General features: G+C 41.6%; 2 protein-coding genes across 4 annotated transcripts; both read left to right on the top strand.

The window, feature by feature from the left end:
- The first annotated feature begins 321 nt into the window (after positions 1-321).
- LOC119646842 lies at positions 322-1,426 on the top strand. Of its 2 annotated transcripts, XM_038047459.1 has the most exons (4): positions 322-551; positions 615-767; positions 825-1,219; positions 1,279-1,426. In XM_038047459.1, the coding sequence occupies exons 1-4, from the start codon at positions 456-458 to the stop codon at positions 1,400-1,402; spliced, it is 768 nt and encodes a 255-aa protein (XP_037903387.1). In that variant the 5' UTR covers positions 322-455; the 3' UTR covers positions 1,403-1,426. The 2 variants fall into 2 exon arrangements, with proteins under 2 accessions (XP_037903387.1, XP_037903386.1); XM_038047458.1 differs by having other exon boundaries at positions 615-1,219.
- Positions 1,427-14,485: 13,059 nt separating this feature from the next.
- On the top strand, positions 14,486-15,284 carry LOC119646615. 2 transcript variants are annotated; one of them, XM_038047121.1, is made up of 3 exons: positions 14,486-14,584; positions 14,892-15,105; positions 15,173-15,284. In XM_038047121.1, the coding sequence occupies exons 1-3, from the start codon at positions 14,570-14,572 to the stop codon at positions 15,190-15,192; spliced, it is 249 nt and encodes an 82-aa protein (XP_037903049.1). In that variant the 5' UTR covers positions 14,486-14,569; the 3' UTR covers positions 15,193-15,284. The 2 variants fall into 2 exon arrangements, with proteins under 2 accessions (XP_037903049.1, XP_037903048.1); XM_038047120.1 differs by lacking the exon at positions 14,486-14,584 and adding an exon at positions 14,643-14,794.
- Positions 15,285-15,557: the final 273 nt, after the last annotated feature.

Genomic DNA, 15,557 nt, shown 5'->3' with positions numbered 1-15,557 from the left:
ACGTGCATGTGTGTTTTGAACTAGAGTCCATTATCATTACGGGGTCAGGTTCCTCACCACCTTCCTTAAGACATTATATTTATTTTCAAGATAGTTTTTGTAAGCGGTCATCAAAGTATTATACATAGATACGAACCGGTCAATCGAGACAACCCAAACAATTTACGAATCGAACAATTATTAAATTGAAAATCAGAAATGACGAAAATAACTTGAATGTTGTCACTTTGGGAGACCTTAATTTTGCCCTGTAGCGTATGATGGGCCCTCAGATCCGCATACTCGACTCTATTGTATTACAGAAGCGTTTGGCTGCTAGCACATTTTACAAAGTGTTGAAATTACGATTTTGAAAAAGTGAAATATTAGAGCGGTGGGAACTAAAGTCATCCAGGAACTCGAGGCATATAAAATACGAAAGTACTTTCAAAAATAATATCAGTACGGCGATTCCAATGAATACAAATAGAGTCAATTGTTACCAACCTTTATTGAGTGTAGTGAAATTTGTGATTACTAAAATGTTCATCCGCCCCGTGTTTGTGCTTATGGTATAAACTAGAATTATTTAAGGTGCTGGTGAACATTATTAATTAGTATAATTTCTTCCTCAGTTTTTGGGTATTCTTCTGATTAATGAATCGGAAGGAACTTTACTCAAAGCGAAAATAATTGCGGCCAAAAAACCCTTGCTGTTGGCAAAAGGTGTTGTTGCCAAGGAAGTTGCAGTGAAAGTGAAAACTGCCGCGAAACAAACCGCCGCTGCTGTAAGTCGGACTATAAAACAATATCCTTTGAAATTACCTAACTCAAATATTTTTCAGGCAAAAGCAACCGCTGCAGCAGTTAAAAGTATCGCCCTAGCACCATTTAAGGTGGCCAAGAAGACCATTGGAATTAAAGTCGCCGCAGTGAAAGCCGCTAAAGCTCTTAAACTTGCCAAAATTGCAAGACTGCTGCAGGGCGGTCCCTCACAATTAGCACGTCCCCAAGGATTATTAGCGCTGCTTCCAATCAGGGCAATTTCTGGTTTGGGCCTTCCCTTAAGCCAATTACGTGCTAAACCAGCTGGAGGAGCAGTTTTACAATCTCTCTTACCTGGAGTGAGTAGTCTATTGTCGAGAAAAAGTCTCTTCCCTTCTCTGAGGAACAGTGAAGACACCGAACGTATTACCACCCATTCTAGTATTCACTCCTATGAACCACAACCAATATACAGGTAAGAGGGCAATGTCAAATTTACTTTATTTAGTATCGATAATGTAACATGAAATATAGGATCTACCCGGAGCGACCATACAATGAAATCAACTTTACACCAAATGTTCATGTGGAATATCCACCCCAACAAACGATCACCATTCAGGAGCCCAGCCAAGAGTACGGATTGCCATCACCATAAGTTCATTTGTGATCAATAAGTTTTTTTTGGTTGTATATACCACTGATATTTAAGCAATATTTATGAAATTCGACATAATAAAAGTTTGAATCTAAAAGCTGTGTTTATTCTCCAAACGAATAATTGAAAGAACAAATGTCAATGCCACCTAGATATGATTTTAAAAAAGTACCCAATTTAAGTAGAGGTGTCCTTCCTTTTCAACAGGGGAGCACTCTTAGATACCAAATACTTAGATACCAAAAAGGTGGAAATGTTGATAGACCATGCACTTTTCTCTCGTTTATCATGAAATGCTATTGTTAAGTATTTATCTCAGAGGATGATACATATTATCAGGAGGGGTAGATTTCGGACCTTCCTTGCTTTTCAACCTCGCTCGCGGATAAAAAACTCCTTACATGGACTGTGAGCGAATCTTCTTGCAAATGGCACCAGGATCGATACACAATAGATCATCATCATCAAGAACGGCGCAACAACCGGTATCCGGTCTAGGTCTGCCTTAATAAGGAACTCCAGACATCCCGGTTTTGCCCCGCGGTCCACCACTACCAGCCATCGTAACTGTTATCGGTTGCGATTTTCGACCCCAGATAGGAGAAATTATCAACGGTCTCAAAATTGTATTCTCCTATCCTTATTCTTCCTGTTTGAGCAGTGCGGTTTGATGTTGTTGGTTGGTTGGTTTTCGCTGACGTTGCCACCATATACTTTGTCTTGCCTTCATTGATATGCAGCCCAAGATCTCGCGCCAATCGGCGCCTGCTCGATCTGCATGAAGGCAGTTTGTACGTCTCGTGTGGTTCTTCCCATGATATCGATATCGTCAACATAGGCCAGTAGTTGGGTGGACTTAAAGAGGATCGTACCTCTTTCATTTACCTCTGCATCACGGATCACTTTCGGGCCAGGTTAAAGAGGACGCATGATAAGACATCCCCTTGTCGTAGACCGTTGTTAATGTCGAATGGTCTTGAGAGTGATCCTGCTGCTTTTATCTGGCCTCGCACATTGGTCAGGGTCAGCCTAGTCAGTCTTATCAATTTCGTCGGAATACCGAATTCTCTCATGGCCGTGTACAGTTTTACCCTGGCTATGCTATCATAGGCGGCTTTAAAGTCGATGAATAAATGGAACAACTGGTGTCCATATTCCAACAGTTTTTCCATCGCTTGCCGCACAGCGAAAATCTGATCTGTTGCCGATTTGCCTGGAGTGAAGCCTCTTTGGTATGGGCCAATGATGTTCTGGGCGTATGGGGCTTCCGGCCTAGCAAGATAGTGGAGAATATCTTATAGATGGTACTCAGCAACGTGATACTTCTATAATTGCTGCATTGTGTGATATCTCCCTTTTTGTGTATGAGACAGATAATGCCTCGTTGCCAATCGTCAGGCATTGATTCGCTGTCTTACACCTTGAGCACAAGTTGATGAACCACTTGGTGTAATTGGTCGCCTCCATATTTAACAAATTCGGATGTAATTTCAACGGCTCCTGGCGACTTATGATTTTTAAGCCGATGAATTGCACGGAGTGTATCTCCTATACTTGGTGGTGGTAGTGTTTGTCCGTCGTCTTCAGTTGGCGGGACCTACAACTCGCCGATGCTCTGGTGGTTCAGTAGCTCATCAAGGTTCATCCCATCGCTCTAATATGCCCATTCTGTCGGAAATTAGATTTCCCTCTTTGTCTCGTCAGGATGAATATCGAGGTATGTAAGGCTTCATCCTGCTGACTTGTTGGTAAAACTTCCGCACCTGATGCGATTGCTCCCTGTACTTTTCTAGTTCAGAGACTTGTTGATTCTCCCAGGCTTCCTTTTTCCGTCTGTGAAGTCGCTTCACCGCGCGACGGAGTTCATGATAAGTCTCTGCGCGTGCCTGCGTTCTTTGAGAATGCAACATTTCTCGGTATGCGGAATTCTTCCGTTCCGTTGCCAGCTTACATTCATCGTCAAACCAGCCGTTCCGAGTTTTTTTGCGGCTGGGGCCAAGTATATGTGTGGCTGTATCAACGATAACATTCTTCAGGTGGTTGTGAAGATCATTTATTGATGCTTCATCTCCAGGACCTCTGTTGACTGCGGTTATTGTGGCATTCATTTCCCTCATATAGGTGTGGCAGAGGGCTGTGTTGTGAATGGCTTCAGTATTCACTCTCACCTGATTGTCAGAGGGGAATGAGGGGGGGGGGGGGAGCACCACGCCAAGGAGGTAGTGGTCCGAGTCTGTATTGACCTCGCTATATGTTCTGACATTTATGGAGGCTGAGAGGTGGCGGTGTAAATCCGAATGTTGTAAATTTTTTTGAAAGTGGTCCCGTCTGGAGAGGCCCACTTATGTTTGTGGACCGCTTTCCGCGCAAACCAGGTACTTTCGACAACCATTTCGTGTGATGCTGCTAACTGGATAATGTGCAGTTCGTTATCATTGGTATCCTTATGTAAGCTATGGGAGCCAACGTATCGCCTAAATACTGGCTCCATCTCTACTTGACTGTTGAAATCTCTAAGCATCATTTTGATATCATACTTGGGACAGGCTTCGAGGGTCCACTCAACTGCCTCGTAGAAGGTATCCTTTTTCGACTCTGCAATCTCCTCTGTAGGGGCGTGAACGTTTACGAGGCTTATATTTCTAAACTTGCCTCGCAAACGCAGAGTGCTTAGCCGTTCGCTTATATTTTCAAAGCCGATAACAGCAGGTTTCATTTTACACAATAGATCGTATGGGCAAATTGTAAATTAATAATAATAATAATCTAAGGCCAGGACGATAGCAGCGGAAGTCGTTTGACTTGGTGGCTGGGTCTGACTCCTGCAATGAATAGCATGATGTCAAAACTGCTATTCGTGGTACGGTAAAGCGCCGTGATGACATATTCAAACAGAAACTTCTGTATCCAGCAGGTTACGATGGTATGGCAAAAGTTACTGGTCGGGTGATCAGAATGCAAACTATGCGAGAAGCCAGTAACGTTTTATCAGGTTACTTAACGGATCCCATCAGTTCGCAGTTTTCAGTAGCGATGGCAAAGGACTATTGAGGTAGACTTCAGGGGTTAACTGCCCAGCATGTTGGGCATCGTGAAGATTACCACCGAATGCACCCGCCATGTCGCTAGTATGGGGCCCTCAAGAAACTGGAGCGGTCCTGCCCTGAATAGGATATAGAGCTTCTGGTATAAGAATTTCACCACAATATACGGTCGGTTGGCGCATGGTATAAATACGGTTATTTCTCGGTCGAAGGTGTTTTCACCCTTTGTCACTACGGAAATAACTTACCTTCTTCATAAAAAGGATGTGGTATTAAACCTCGGAGATACAAGACCGATTACTTGCTGCCAACCCTCGACAAATTAATAATGTTCATTATTAGTGGATAAATCAATATCCACGTCGAGACTAACAAAATTCTGTCCGAGGAATAGAAGTGCTTCCAAGTTTGGTCAAGGGTTTTGCTAATAGGAACTCATTATCAACTCAATAATTGAAGGACAAGAAACCAGAGATGAAAGAAATTTATTTAGCTACTATATCTATTATGCCACAGCCAACACCGCTCTACATATTTAGCTCCAAAGGTAGTAAAGTTTTTGGCTACAATAAACCATACCACCTTGTCAGGGCGGTCATCTGAGGATAACAACACCTCAGAATGCATCTGTACACGGAGAGGCACTTTCCAAGGAGATTCATTGCGTCTTCTGTTTTGTCGCCTTTAGGGCATTGAATGAAGTTAGAGTGCATAGCTTGGCAACTGTATATGGGCAACTTCTTAAGTGCTAGCTGACAATATTCATATTCTTCTTCAAGTTGTACGCTGGTACTGATGCTGCTTCCAATAGTCCGGAAGAATTTGTTTAAGACAGGCGCCAAATCCAACCATCCCCAAAGGTCCTCTTCAGTCGCATGTCGGACTTACAAGGCATTAGTGATTAGTTTTGTCTTTTTTATTACCACCGTTATTAAGTTTAGTACCTTTTGAAGTTTGTCAATATTTCAGTGCTTTTTCTCGTTTTGTAGATCCACTAAGATAGCTATTATCAGAGCGCCACACGAATACGCTAAATGGGACGTACTACATCAGGATGAAGCCTCAAAGGGATTTGAAGTCCAAAGCGGGAGCTTTTCTTCTTTTTATCGGTAGCGTTCTTCATATAACCTTGGCTAAAAGGCGTGGAAAGGTTTCAGTGGACGATGTCATCTTCCTTCAAACACCTCAATCACGCTGCTGACATATGCTTGCTCTCGCATTGAATCATGAACATGCTCTGAATTTGGAGAAAGATGTAAGTAGGGTCTAACAGAAGATAAACACCAACAAAACCAATGTTCTCAGTCTGATTGGTCATCACACCTGCCATTTTTGCATTAATGGCAGAACATCGAAGACATTGAATGATTTGTATATTTAGGAGACGTTGTTATTGCCGACACCGACACCAAACAAAACGCTCGACCCAAGCGTAATAGTACTAAATCTACTTTTGGTGTTTTGTCCAAAATTTGGAAATGCAACTTTCTCAATATCAACACCAATGCCCTCTTTGCACTGCGATATGGAAGCAATCTTCAACAATGCGTATCATCGCTATATTCTGACTTCAGGTAATATTAAATGAAGAAATTTGTCAGATGCCTCTAAAGTCGTACATTCGGAAAGGCTGATTTAGCTCAAGAGGACCATCGGATGTGTTTCACTAGAGCTACGCGCTGCAGAACAGTGGCGGAGGAGTGCCAGTTTCTCGAAAAGTCGGACTAACGCCGATAGTACGTACGTGTGTTACGGCCTACATAGAGATTTATGGGGCCCATATAATATAATTGGCATACAGTGAAAAGTTAGCATAAAGCGTAAAAGAGGCTCAACTGGGTGCAAATAAGTTTAGACACATAAGCATAATGACCTACTATAGTAGAATAGTATGAAAGTGAGGAAAATAGTTAAAATAGCTGCAACGACAGTCCTACTACAGGCGAACGTGAAAAGATGGGTGTGTGTGACATCCTGAATTTGCTGATGCTACCCGTTGCCATTGGAGGATATCAGCACCAAAAATCTAATGTCTAATGCATCCATATGAGGAGTACTCACATCGAAAATATTCCTTCGATCCCGCTTCCTCATTACACGATGGACATGTATCATCTTGAAGAATCTCTATTCTGAACATATGCCTAGGAAGTGAATTATGGCCGGTCAGAATGGCGACAATACAACTGCAAGTCTCCCGGCTTTTCGACCGGGTAAAATTGCAGTATGTTTTTTTGGTTCCAACAGGAAAAGTTTGGTATGTCTAGCAGCATTAAGGTTCTGTCACCTGTTATTATGAGAAGCTAGTTGCCAGTTTTTGATGGCAGGATTATTCAATGCCGGTGACATCCCAATTGCTTGTTCCGGTCCGTGTATGAGGGAAATTGAAGCGCCTGGTAAAGGAGGCAGCAAGAGCTGAAATACTCGTCGAGATACCAGGATGCGCGCAACCAAATAAAGAAGACGACTCGGAAAGTGTTGTGACACCCGTGGCGGAAACGGCAACCTCGGTATCCTCCAGTGATGATGCGAAAAAAGCGCAGAGGAAGTCGCTAAACCGGGCACATGGCTTTGGATATAAGCTGAGAGCGCCGACGTCTATCTTTGGAAAAACAAAGCGAAAAGGCGTATCAGGAAATGCGGGGCAGTTGTAAAGTGCATACAAAGCGCAAAGCGCAAAGGTGTGAAAAAAAGTTGGGAGAACTCTTGGATCGGATTTTTATTTACAGGTGGACTTAGGGAGCGACAGAAGTTACGCGAAAATCAGGAGCTGCATATTCCTTACGCGTCGATGGCAACCACGTGGAAGGCGCCGAATATTTTCCGCTTTTTCTCACAAATGATTAGGAAGCGGCAGTCCTTACTATTAAAAAACAAGAAGGTGCTAGGACTCGATTTTATCCCGGCAAAAGTGTATAAACTGGTGTTCCACCATCGGCCAGACCTACTTCCTAGCGCATTCGACTCTTACCTGAAAAAGGGAGTTTTCTTTTCGGCGCGGTGCTAATTAACAAATAGAAAGGAGGCTCTGAAGTACTGTCGGCATACCGACCATTTTGAATACTTGTCGCGGTCGGAAAAGTGTTTGAAAAGCGCCTTAGAGTAGACTCGCTGAAAGGATACCTGCTTCGGGGGACTTGTCTCCAAGGCAGTTAGGTTTTAGAGCAGAGAGAGCTGTTCATCAAGATTAAGCGCACAACTGTCGATCTCAACTGGTAGTGATCCTCGTAACACTTGAGGTTAGAAGTGCCTTCAATACCGTAAGATGTGCAGATATGCTAAGCATGCTAGAAAATTCTTTCCACGTATAGAGCTATTTCTTGTAGCTATTGAGGGATTATCTGGGAGACGGCTCCCCGCTCTACGAGACTCTAGAGGGCCTGAAGAGGGTGGAGTACACGTTGGGAGTACCACTGAGATGCATCCCACCCGCCGGACCTATAGGACGCTTTCTACGATAGTCTGCTAAGACTAGAGATGCTAAAAAAGTCGCGTCTGATCGGTTATATGGAAATTATGCGGCATTTATTGCACGCTTGGCATATTGATGTAACGGATAAGCGGGTGGGTGTCGGCTCATGGTTTCAGCTTTTCACTGTCAAAAATCAACAACTTTATATGGACACAGGGGAGCTCTCTTCAAACAACATTGTCAGACATATGTTAAGGCGCGCTCGCCGATGGAATCATGTTGCGCGTTATGTTCGGGGTCTTCTTGTTGCGTGAAATAGAATTTGACCGGATGGCAGGGATTCCTTGAATGGATAGTTCACTCCATCCTCTCCCTTGTTGGTGATAGTAATTCCTTGACTTGAAGATTCCCCCGGTTCCAGACTAGTTCTCAGACGACGGAAGATCCCGCCTACTTAAAGCCTCTACCGCAACTAAGGAATACGGAACACGACTTGTACAGCGCAACTCCACACTTGAACCCAAATAATGAGTAGGACGGCAGCAGGTCAGTCGAAAGGGAGGAGGAAAATAGGGGTTTCTCCAGGAGCCGGAGTTTTCCATGGGGCCTGGAATAGAAATATCAATCCAAAAAAGAAATAATAAGTTTCACTCCTGACTGTATAATTTTCAGTTTGGGCTTTCCATGTAATATTTAGCCCGGGCCCGTATTTTCTCTCCACAGCCCTGCACGGTAGAAAATATTTTTACTGAGGGAAACAAAGTACAAGCATGCGAGTCCACTAGTTTTGACAGGATATTGTCCATCATGTTTGCAGAAGCTAACGTAGAGAGTAACTCCGCGAAAGGAGACTTTTGAAGTGTATTCGGTTCTCAATTTTGAAGTCGAGTGCAAGCTGTGTTAACTCCGAAAGAAGAAGAAAGTTGCGGACCTATTAGCCTCACCGTTTTTGCACTGAAAATCTGGGAATGTCGTTTGCATTTCCACCTTAACAAAATTATATGTGTAGATGAACCCCTGCTAAGCAGATCTTAGCAAAAACCACTGAGACAGTTCTTCACAAGGTGGTAGGAATGATCGAGCCGAAGTCCATCACAAACAGTGCTACTTTAAAAAAATATTAACCTTTCACAGTGTTAATAATCACGCTTTCCAAAACGCTCAAATTTTGTTTTAGAAAGCTCACTCCACAAGTATTGCCAACTAGATTGGTTGTGGTAATGTCAGACGACAGTTGGCGAAAACATCCCGAGGTGGAGCTATTTCTTTTATTTATTAGTTGTGAATAAAATCTTAAGGAAACTTGATCAAACGGGATTGAGGTAATGGCGTGTACTGTCGAGGAGTTTATATTAATTTCTAGATTGTCCCCTTGTGTGGTCACTGAAATAATACGTTATAGATTGCTGGTAATGGACTTGAAATCATATATAGAATTATGTGCCGTGAAAAACAACAACCATTATATACTTGAAAGACTACTTTCAACAAAAGGAGGCTGAGACCAAAGATTCTTTAGATGCAGGTTCAGTTGTGTTGCGGATCGTTACGATCAAGCAGTTCGTAGCATCCCAGGTCCCCTGGCATGTTGTATTCCCCAAACAAAATTCTCCATTGATAGTGTTTCACCTAGAATTTTCTCTAGTTTTCTCCTTTCTTCCATTAGCCTCGCACATTGGAAGAATACGTGCTCTGGATCCTTCAGGACTCCATCGTATGTGCGATCAGGTGCGTGTACAGGTATTAACACTCACACCCTGGTGGCAGAGAGCATCCTGTGTGTCTAGCGACCTTTTTTTGATAGAGCGCATCGCGGTTGCCATATACTTATAAGCCTCTTCCTTTCGGCTTTTTTCACTTGCGATATAGAAAGATGGACTCATACCTGCGATGACAATTGTCGCATCATCTGAAGGTCCTGAAGGTATAACCTTAAGGCTGTTCTTCTATAGACTGCACTTAACTTATGTGTGTTACATGAATAATGCGGCGCTGCTTCCTAAATTGGGAGAGCATACAGCAAGGTGTATCTTACCATCCTGGCTTTAAGCAGCCTACAAATATGGTGTGGCCGAGTTGAACGCATTCTTTACGTTCGGGGACCCCACTATGCAATATTTGCTCGTACTACCCTTTCTGTGAAATACATTTTCGGCCAATCCGGTAACCAATTCGATAGCAGAAATGGTTGATCTTCCTTTACGGAACCTATACTGACAATCTGAAAGGCCTTTTTAACCCTCAACAAACGAGAGCAATCTGTTATAGAATACACAGTCTAACATTTTGCCCATAGGTCGATAGGAGGAGCCTGGAGGTTTACCAATCTTAGACGGCAAAATCAACTTCTGCGACTTCCCGCTTCGAACAAATCAGCGAACTTGTGCTGTCTGCATTTCACGACGCGCTTAGGAATTCCATTCGTCTATTCTGCTGCAAATTTCCAATAGCTCCAATGGAAGAATCAGCCGATATATTTTTACTTATCATACTGCGATATTTCGAGGACCAGCGGCCCTCTTCCTCTGTAGATCTAAACTAAGCTTTGGTTTAAACTAGAATTGACTGAGAAAGGGGACAACTGGTACTGCTATGTAGACCCTCCTCCACAGAAAGAGCATGTAACCTCTTCAAGAAACAGCAATTTATCTAAATATGATTATCACTTCCAAATATAACTATCACTTCACAGTCAGAAGCAGAATCCCACTAAACGCTAATCAGTAGAATTTTCTCTTCTTCTCCAGCCTTTGCAGCTGTAACAAAGTATTATGTACATATTATCTTAAGATTTACTGCATCTATCACTTACCAGGATACATGTACTGGCCTGTAGGTAATTACGCCACTAAAATGGGCGCACCTTATAACAGGCGCTTTTGCAGTTGTGGTGAAAACGCTGAAACCTTTCCGTATTTCATTTGGACATATTCGCGTCCAGTAAGGCCCAAAGGAATTGTTGGGTGATTTCACAGAAGACTCCGGAAACAGTATTTTAGAATTTTTAGCTAATCTTAGAGTAGCGTAACCATTGAAGTGATTTTTTGAGCTACGAGTCGCGACATCGCCTTGTATACAAAAATCGAATAAGTTGGTGGTCTTGAATCAGCGCATTTGCACTAATTCTTCAATCTTCATTAAAGACCGTACACTACAGTATACTGCAGGAGGCAATGTGGTCAGCAGGAACTCATTCACAGCTGAGTAAACTAATACGACATCCATTCACGATAGCAAATTCCTCTGCCATCAGTTAGACAAAGACCATGACCTTTCGCTACGACAGCCCAGCCCTCTAATCATTTGAGCCATCCGGACACAGTTTTTTAAGGTTTTGTTTGTAAAACAAAACCTTATTAAAATCGGTTCAATGTCTGTCTGTCTGTTTTTTGTCTTGTGTACTAGCAGGGATGCTGCCCATAGACATCTTGAATGAAGGCCGGCGACTCTACGACAAAACGTAGGCAGCTGGGGAGTGTAGCGCATTTCGACGGCAACTGTTACGGTGGGAATCTATCGAAGGGTGGCAAAAGCGATGGGACGAGTCACAAACATACATACCGCATCATTGCGGATATTCGGAGATGGTTTGAACGAAGCCATGGGGAATTATGCCACGAGTTAACACAATTCTTAAGTGGGCATGGAGGTTATCGTGCTTATTTACATCGATTTGGTCACGACGAATCACCATGCTGCCCAAGATGTGGTAACGTGGCTGAGAATGCAGAGCATGTCATATTTGATTGCCCAAGGTTCACCGCGCACCGAACAAGAATGGAAGCGGTCGCACCCGAAAACATTGTGGAGTTCATGCTGGAGTCAACGAATGCCTGGAATCAGGTTGTAAGGGAACTGCAAGCTATTCACCAACAACTTAGGCAGGAAGAACTACGACGGAAACAAGGAAGGGAGAGAACCATAAAGAGCCGTAGTTAAAAGCTGATCCAGCCTCGTAACGCAATACTTGATAGGAGTTCCGTGGGGAGAGTGAAATGAGAAGGAGGTGGTTTTGGTGAGTGCCTGTCTGTCTGTCACAAACACTTTTCTCAACAATGGCTATACCGATTGATACGAAATTCGGAGAGAACCCCCAGATATGCAGTGAGTGACATCCTTCTAGAATGAATTTAGGGGGAGTTCCCATAGATGCAAAAGGGAGGTGCAAAAATTTTTTTCATTGAATTTAGTCATGTGGGGTATCAAATGAAAGGTTTTGATTGGTACTTTTCGAAGCGGACTCATTCTCAGAAACTACCCAACCGAAAAATCTGAAAAAATTCATTAACCTACCTCTATATGGTGCCCAGGCCTCAAAGTACTCTCCATGTCGATATCTGTTCATATTAAGTTAATAATAGTATATTACCATATTTTTGGGGAAATCGAGTAAAACCTTAATTTTCATCATCATCATCAACGGCGCAACAATCGGTATCCGGTCTAGGCCTGCCTTAATAAGGAACTCCAGACATCCCGGTTTTGCGCCGTCCACCAATTCGATATCCCTAAAAGCTATCTGGCGTCCTGACCTATGCCATCGCTCCATCTTAGGCAGGGTCTGCCTCGTCTTCTTTTTCTACCATAGATATTGCCCTTATAGACTTTCCGGGCTGGATCATCCTCATTCATACGGATTAAGTGACCCGCCCAGCGTAACCTATTGAGCCGGATTTTATCCACGACCGGAAGGTCATGGTATCGCTCATAGATTTCGTCATTATGTAGGCTATGGAATCGTCCATCCTCATGTAGGGGACCAAAATTCTTCGGAGGATTCTTCTCTCGAACGCGGCCAAGAGTTCGCAATTTTTCTTGCTAAGAACCCAAGTTTCCGAGGAATACATGAGGACTGGCAAGACCATAGTCTTGTACAGTAAAAGCTTTGACCCTATGGTGAGACGTTTCGAGCGGAACAGTTTTTGTAAGCTGAAATAGGCTCTGTTGGCTGACAACAACCGTGCGCGGATTTCATCATCGTAGCTCTTATCGGTTGTGATTTTCGACCCTTGATATAGAAATAGAACTTGGTAGTAGTATAAAATATAATATGAAGCATATTATCCCCAAGTTTGATCAAAATCACACTGTTAGTAACAAAGTGACAGTAGCTCAAAGCTTTTACCGTGTAAATTTACAACCCGAAGTACTAATTCTGACATGCTAAATGCATATACATAACGGGCTACGTACAAATGGGATAGTTCTACACTCAAACATACTTACAGAAGAAGCAAACAAAACCTTTCACACCTGAAGCGCCTAGCTTCCGGTTTCCCGACTTGTATACCTATTATAATTATACACTCTAAATGTTTGTTAACTAATGTTCATTTCCTGCCATTGAAAAAAGAGTACTCGTCATGTGTACGAATTTCGAAAAATACTACATACATAATTGCATTTCTAGCTGCGTGTAAGTGCACCAAAATTTTGCTACATAAGAAAACTGCAAAACCTTGTAGCCCATTTTACTGCAGTGATAGTAAAAGAAAAATTAAATATTATAGCAGCTTAAACGCAAACCATTTATTGAACAGAATTTCCCTATGTTACCTATAGGTAGGCATTATAACGTGCGATTCAAATTGATTTCATGATTCCGCTATTGTAATTGAAATCACAGGCCATGATTACAATTTTAATAATGTGGCCGTGCAATCGTAATTACTGGAATCATAACCATGTAAATATATGAAACCATGACTGGTATTGATTACTTAACTTTTTAACTAATAACAAACTTGGATTGACAAAAAACCATATTAGACTATTCACTTTATTCTCCACTTGATGATTTACTGTGCAGCAAGGGAAGGAAGCACCTCTAAGTTAGCATCATTTGAATAATAATCAGAGGAATTTGACTAGACTTTCAGGTGTCGCCGTTTATGGTAAAGCCAGCATTACTGCAGAATTGTACCTCCAGCATGGATTTAAGGGACAGAAGAATTCCAAAAAAATTAAAAAAGATGAAAATATACGATTAACTTAATTTAACCAAATGTCGACTTTCTGCCCGTCATGACTAACATATATTCGATGAAAAAAAGTACACCTCCGTTCTACATGTTGAGAGATCCCACAAAATCTTGAAAATTATAACTTCTATGACGAGATAGGATATTCGTTTTCGTGGCATTTAGGATCGCTATTACCCATTCTCAAGACGAGTGCGAATCCCTATCTATGTATGAATGCAATACCTAGTTGTCAATGCTGATCTTAGAGTAAGCAAGAGTTCCCTCTCTTCTGAAAACTTTATCTGAAAAATCCACTATGTTTCCTATGTCACCAACCGCACTCTTATTCCACACTTCTCAAAAATTGTGGATGGCTACCTCTTTGAGATATGGATGTAAACAAAGTATTAATATAAACAATTAACACGAGTTTTGATTTCATCGCATTTATTTGAGATACTTGAATGTATCTGGCGTCAAAGTGGCTATTTGTAAACTGTTTTGGTTTAATAATTCTAAAGAAGCTAATCTAAATCGAAAACCTGAAGGCAATTGCAGGTCAGGTTCTAGGAAAGACTTAGAAAATCCAGAAAAATGCAGTACAATGTTAACGCGTTATCAATCTATGTTCGAAAAATACAATCATCGGTATATAAAGTATGCTCTGACCCAGATCATTCAGTTATTCAAAATCAGTATAAAGTCATTTTCCAATTAGCGTTTTTAACCGCTGAGTCTTCATACAAAAATGGTGAAATTAATTGTAAGTGGTGAAAAAAAATGAGCTGGTACTTTTCGCGAAATTTTGCAAGATTTATTAATTGGAAGTGCAACGAGTATAAAAACAAAATGAACTGTCCACAAAACATAATCAATTATGAGGTTTTCACACGGGAGTTTCAGAAAAGTGGATAATAGTTGTAGTGTCTTGATTAGAATTTTAAAAAGTACCTCCAATAATTTACAATTTCCAGTTAGTTCATAAATTGTTAATACGAAATAATTAATTAGTTTAGATCTTTTCAATTCGGTTAAAAAGTTACCAATCCTTCTATTATGTTACATTTCAGATGTTATTTGCTGCTCTCATTGCCTGCGTAACCGGCAATTGCATAAATGGGTCGAGTTTGGTTGGACAGGCCTTAGGGTTGGGTGCGTTGCCCTTGGGATTAGGCGGGCTGCCGTTGGGATTGGGTGGGCAACGCGGATTGTTTGGTCTTAACCTTGGAATACAGGCAACCAATCAAGTAGGTCAAGGAAGCCAGAACTCAACATTTGGTCTAGGTATATTCTCATTTACTCGTTTTGATATCTGCGTAAACAAAATTATTAATTTATTTTTATTTCCCAGGCCTTAACATCACAAAGTAGAACTAGTATTTCACTCACGAAACACTAAGTAATGATAATATTATTTCAAACAAACAAACATTGTAGGAATAAATTTTCTGAATGAATAAAGTCACAACCGTTTGCTTTACTCAAATCCTTAATTGAATTTTATTTATTGCACTATGGTCCAAATAGTTCAACAGTTAATGGACTTTTTGACTAACGGACCTGTGAATTTTGAATATAAGTGCAATGACATTCGAAGATTTTAAAATATGAAAACTATGACTTGGCAAATCTCACTTGCACACGCACTTTTTGTGCGTGCTTTTTTAAACAACCTATGGAAAGTATATTGAAAGCCAATCAACACTGCTGTCAGGGAATCAGATAGAAAGTTAACG

The sequence above is a fragment of the Hermetia illucens genome, chromosome 1 (assembly GCF_905115235.1).
Source record: "Hermetia illucens chromosome 1, iHerIll2.2.curated.20191125, whole genome shotgun sequence".
NCBI classification, from domain to species: domain Eukaryota; kingdom Metazoa; phylum Arthropoda; class Insecta; order Diptera; family Stratiomyidae; genus Hermetia; species Hermetia illucens.
The sequence above is the reverse complement of the archived record's forward strand: the minus strand, read 5'-3'. Positions and strand labels throughout refer to the sequence as shown.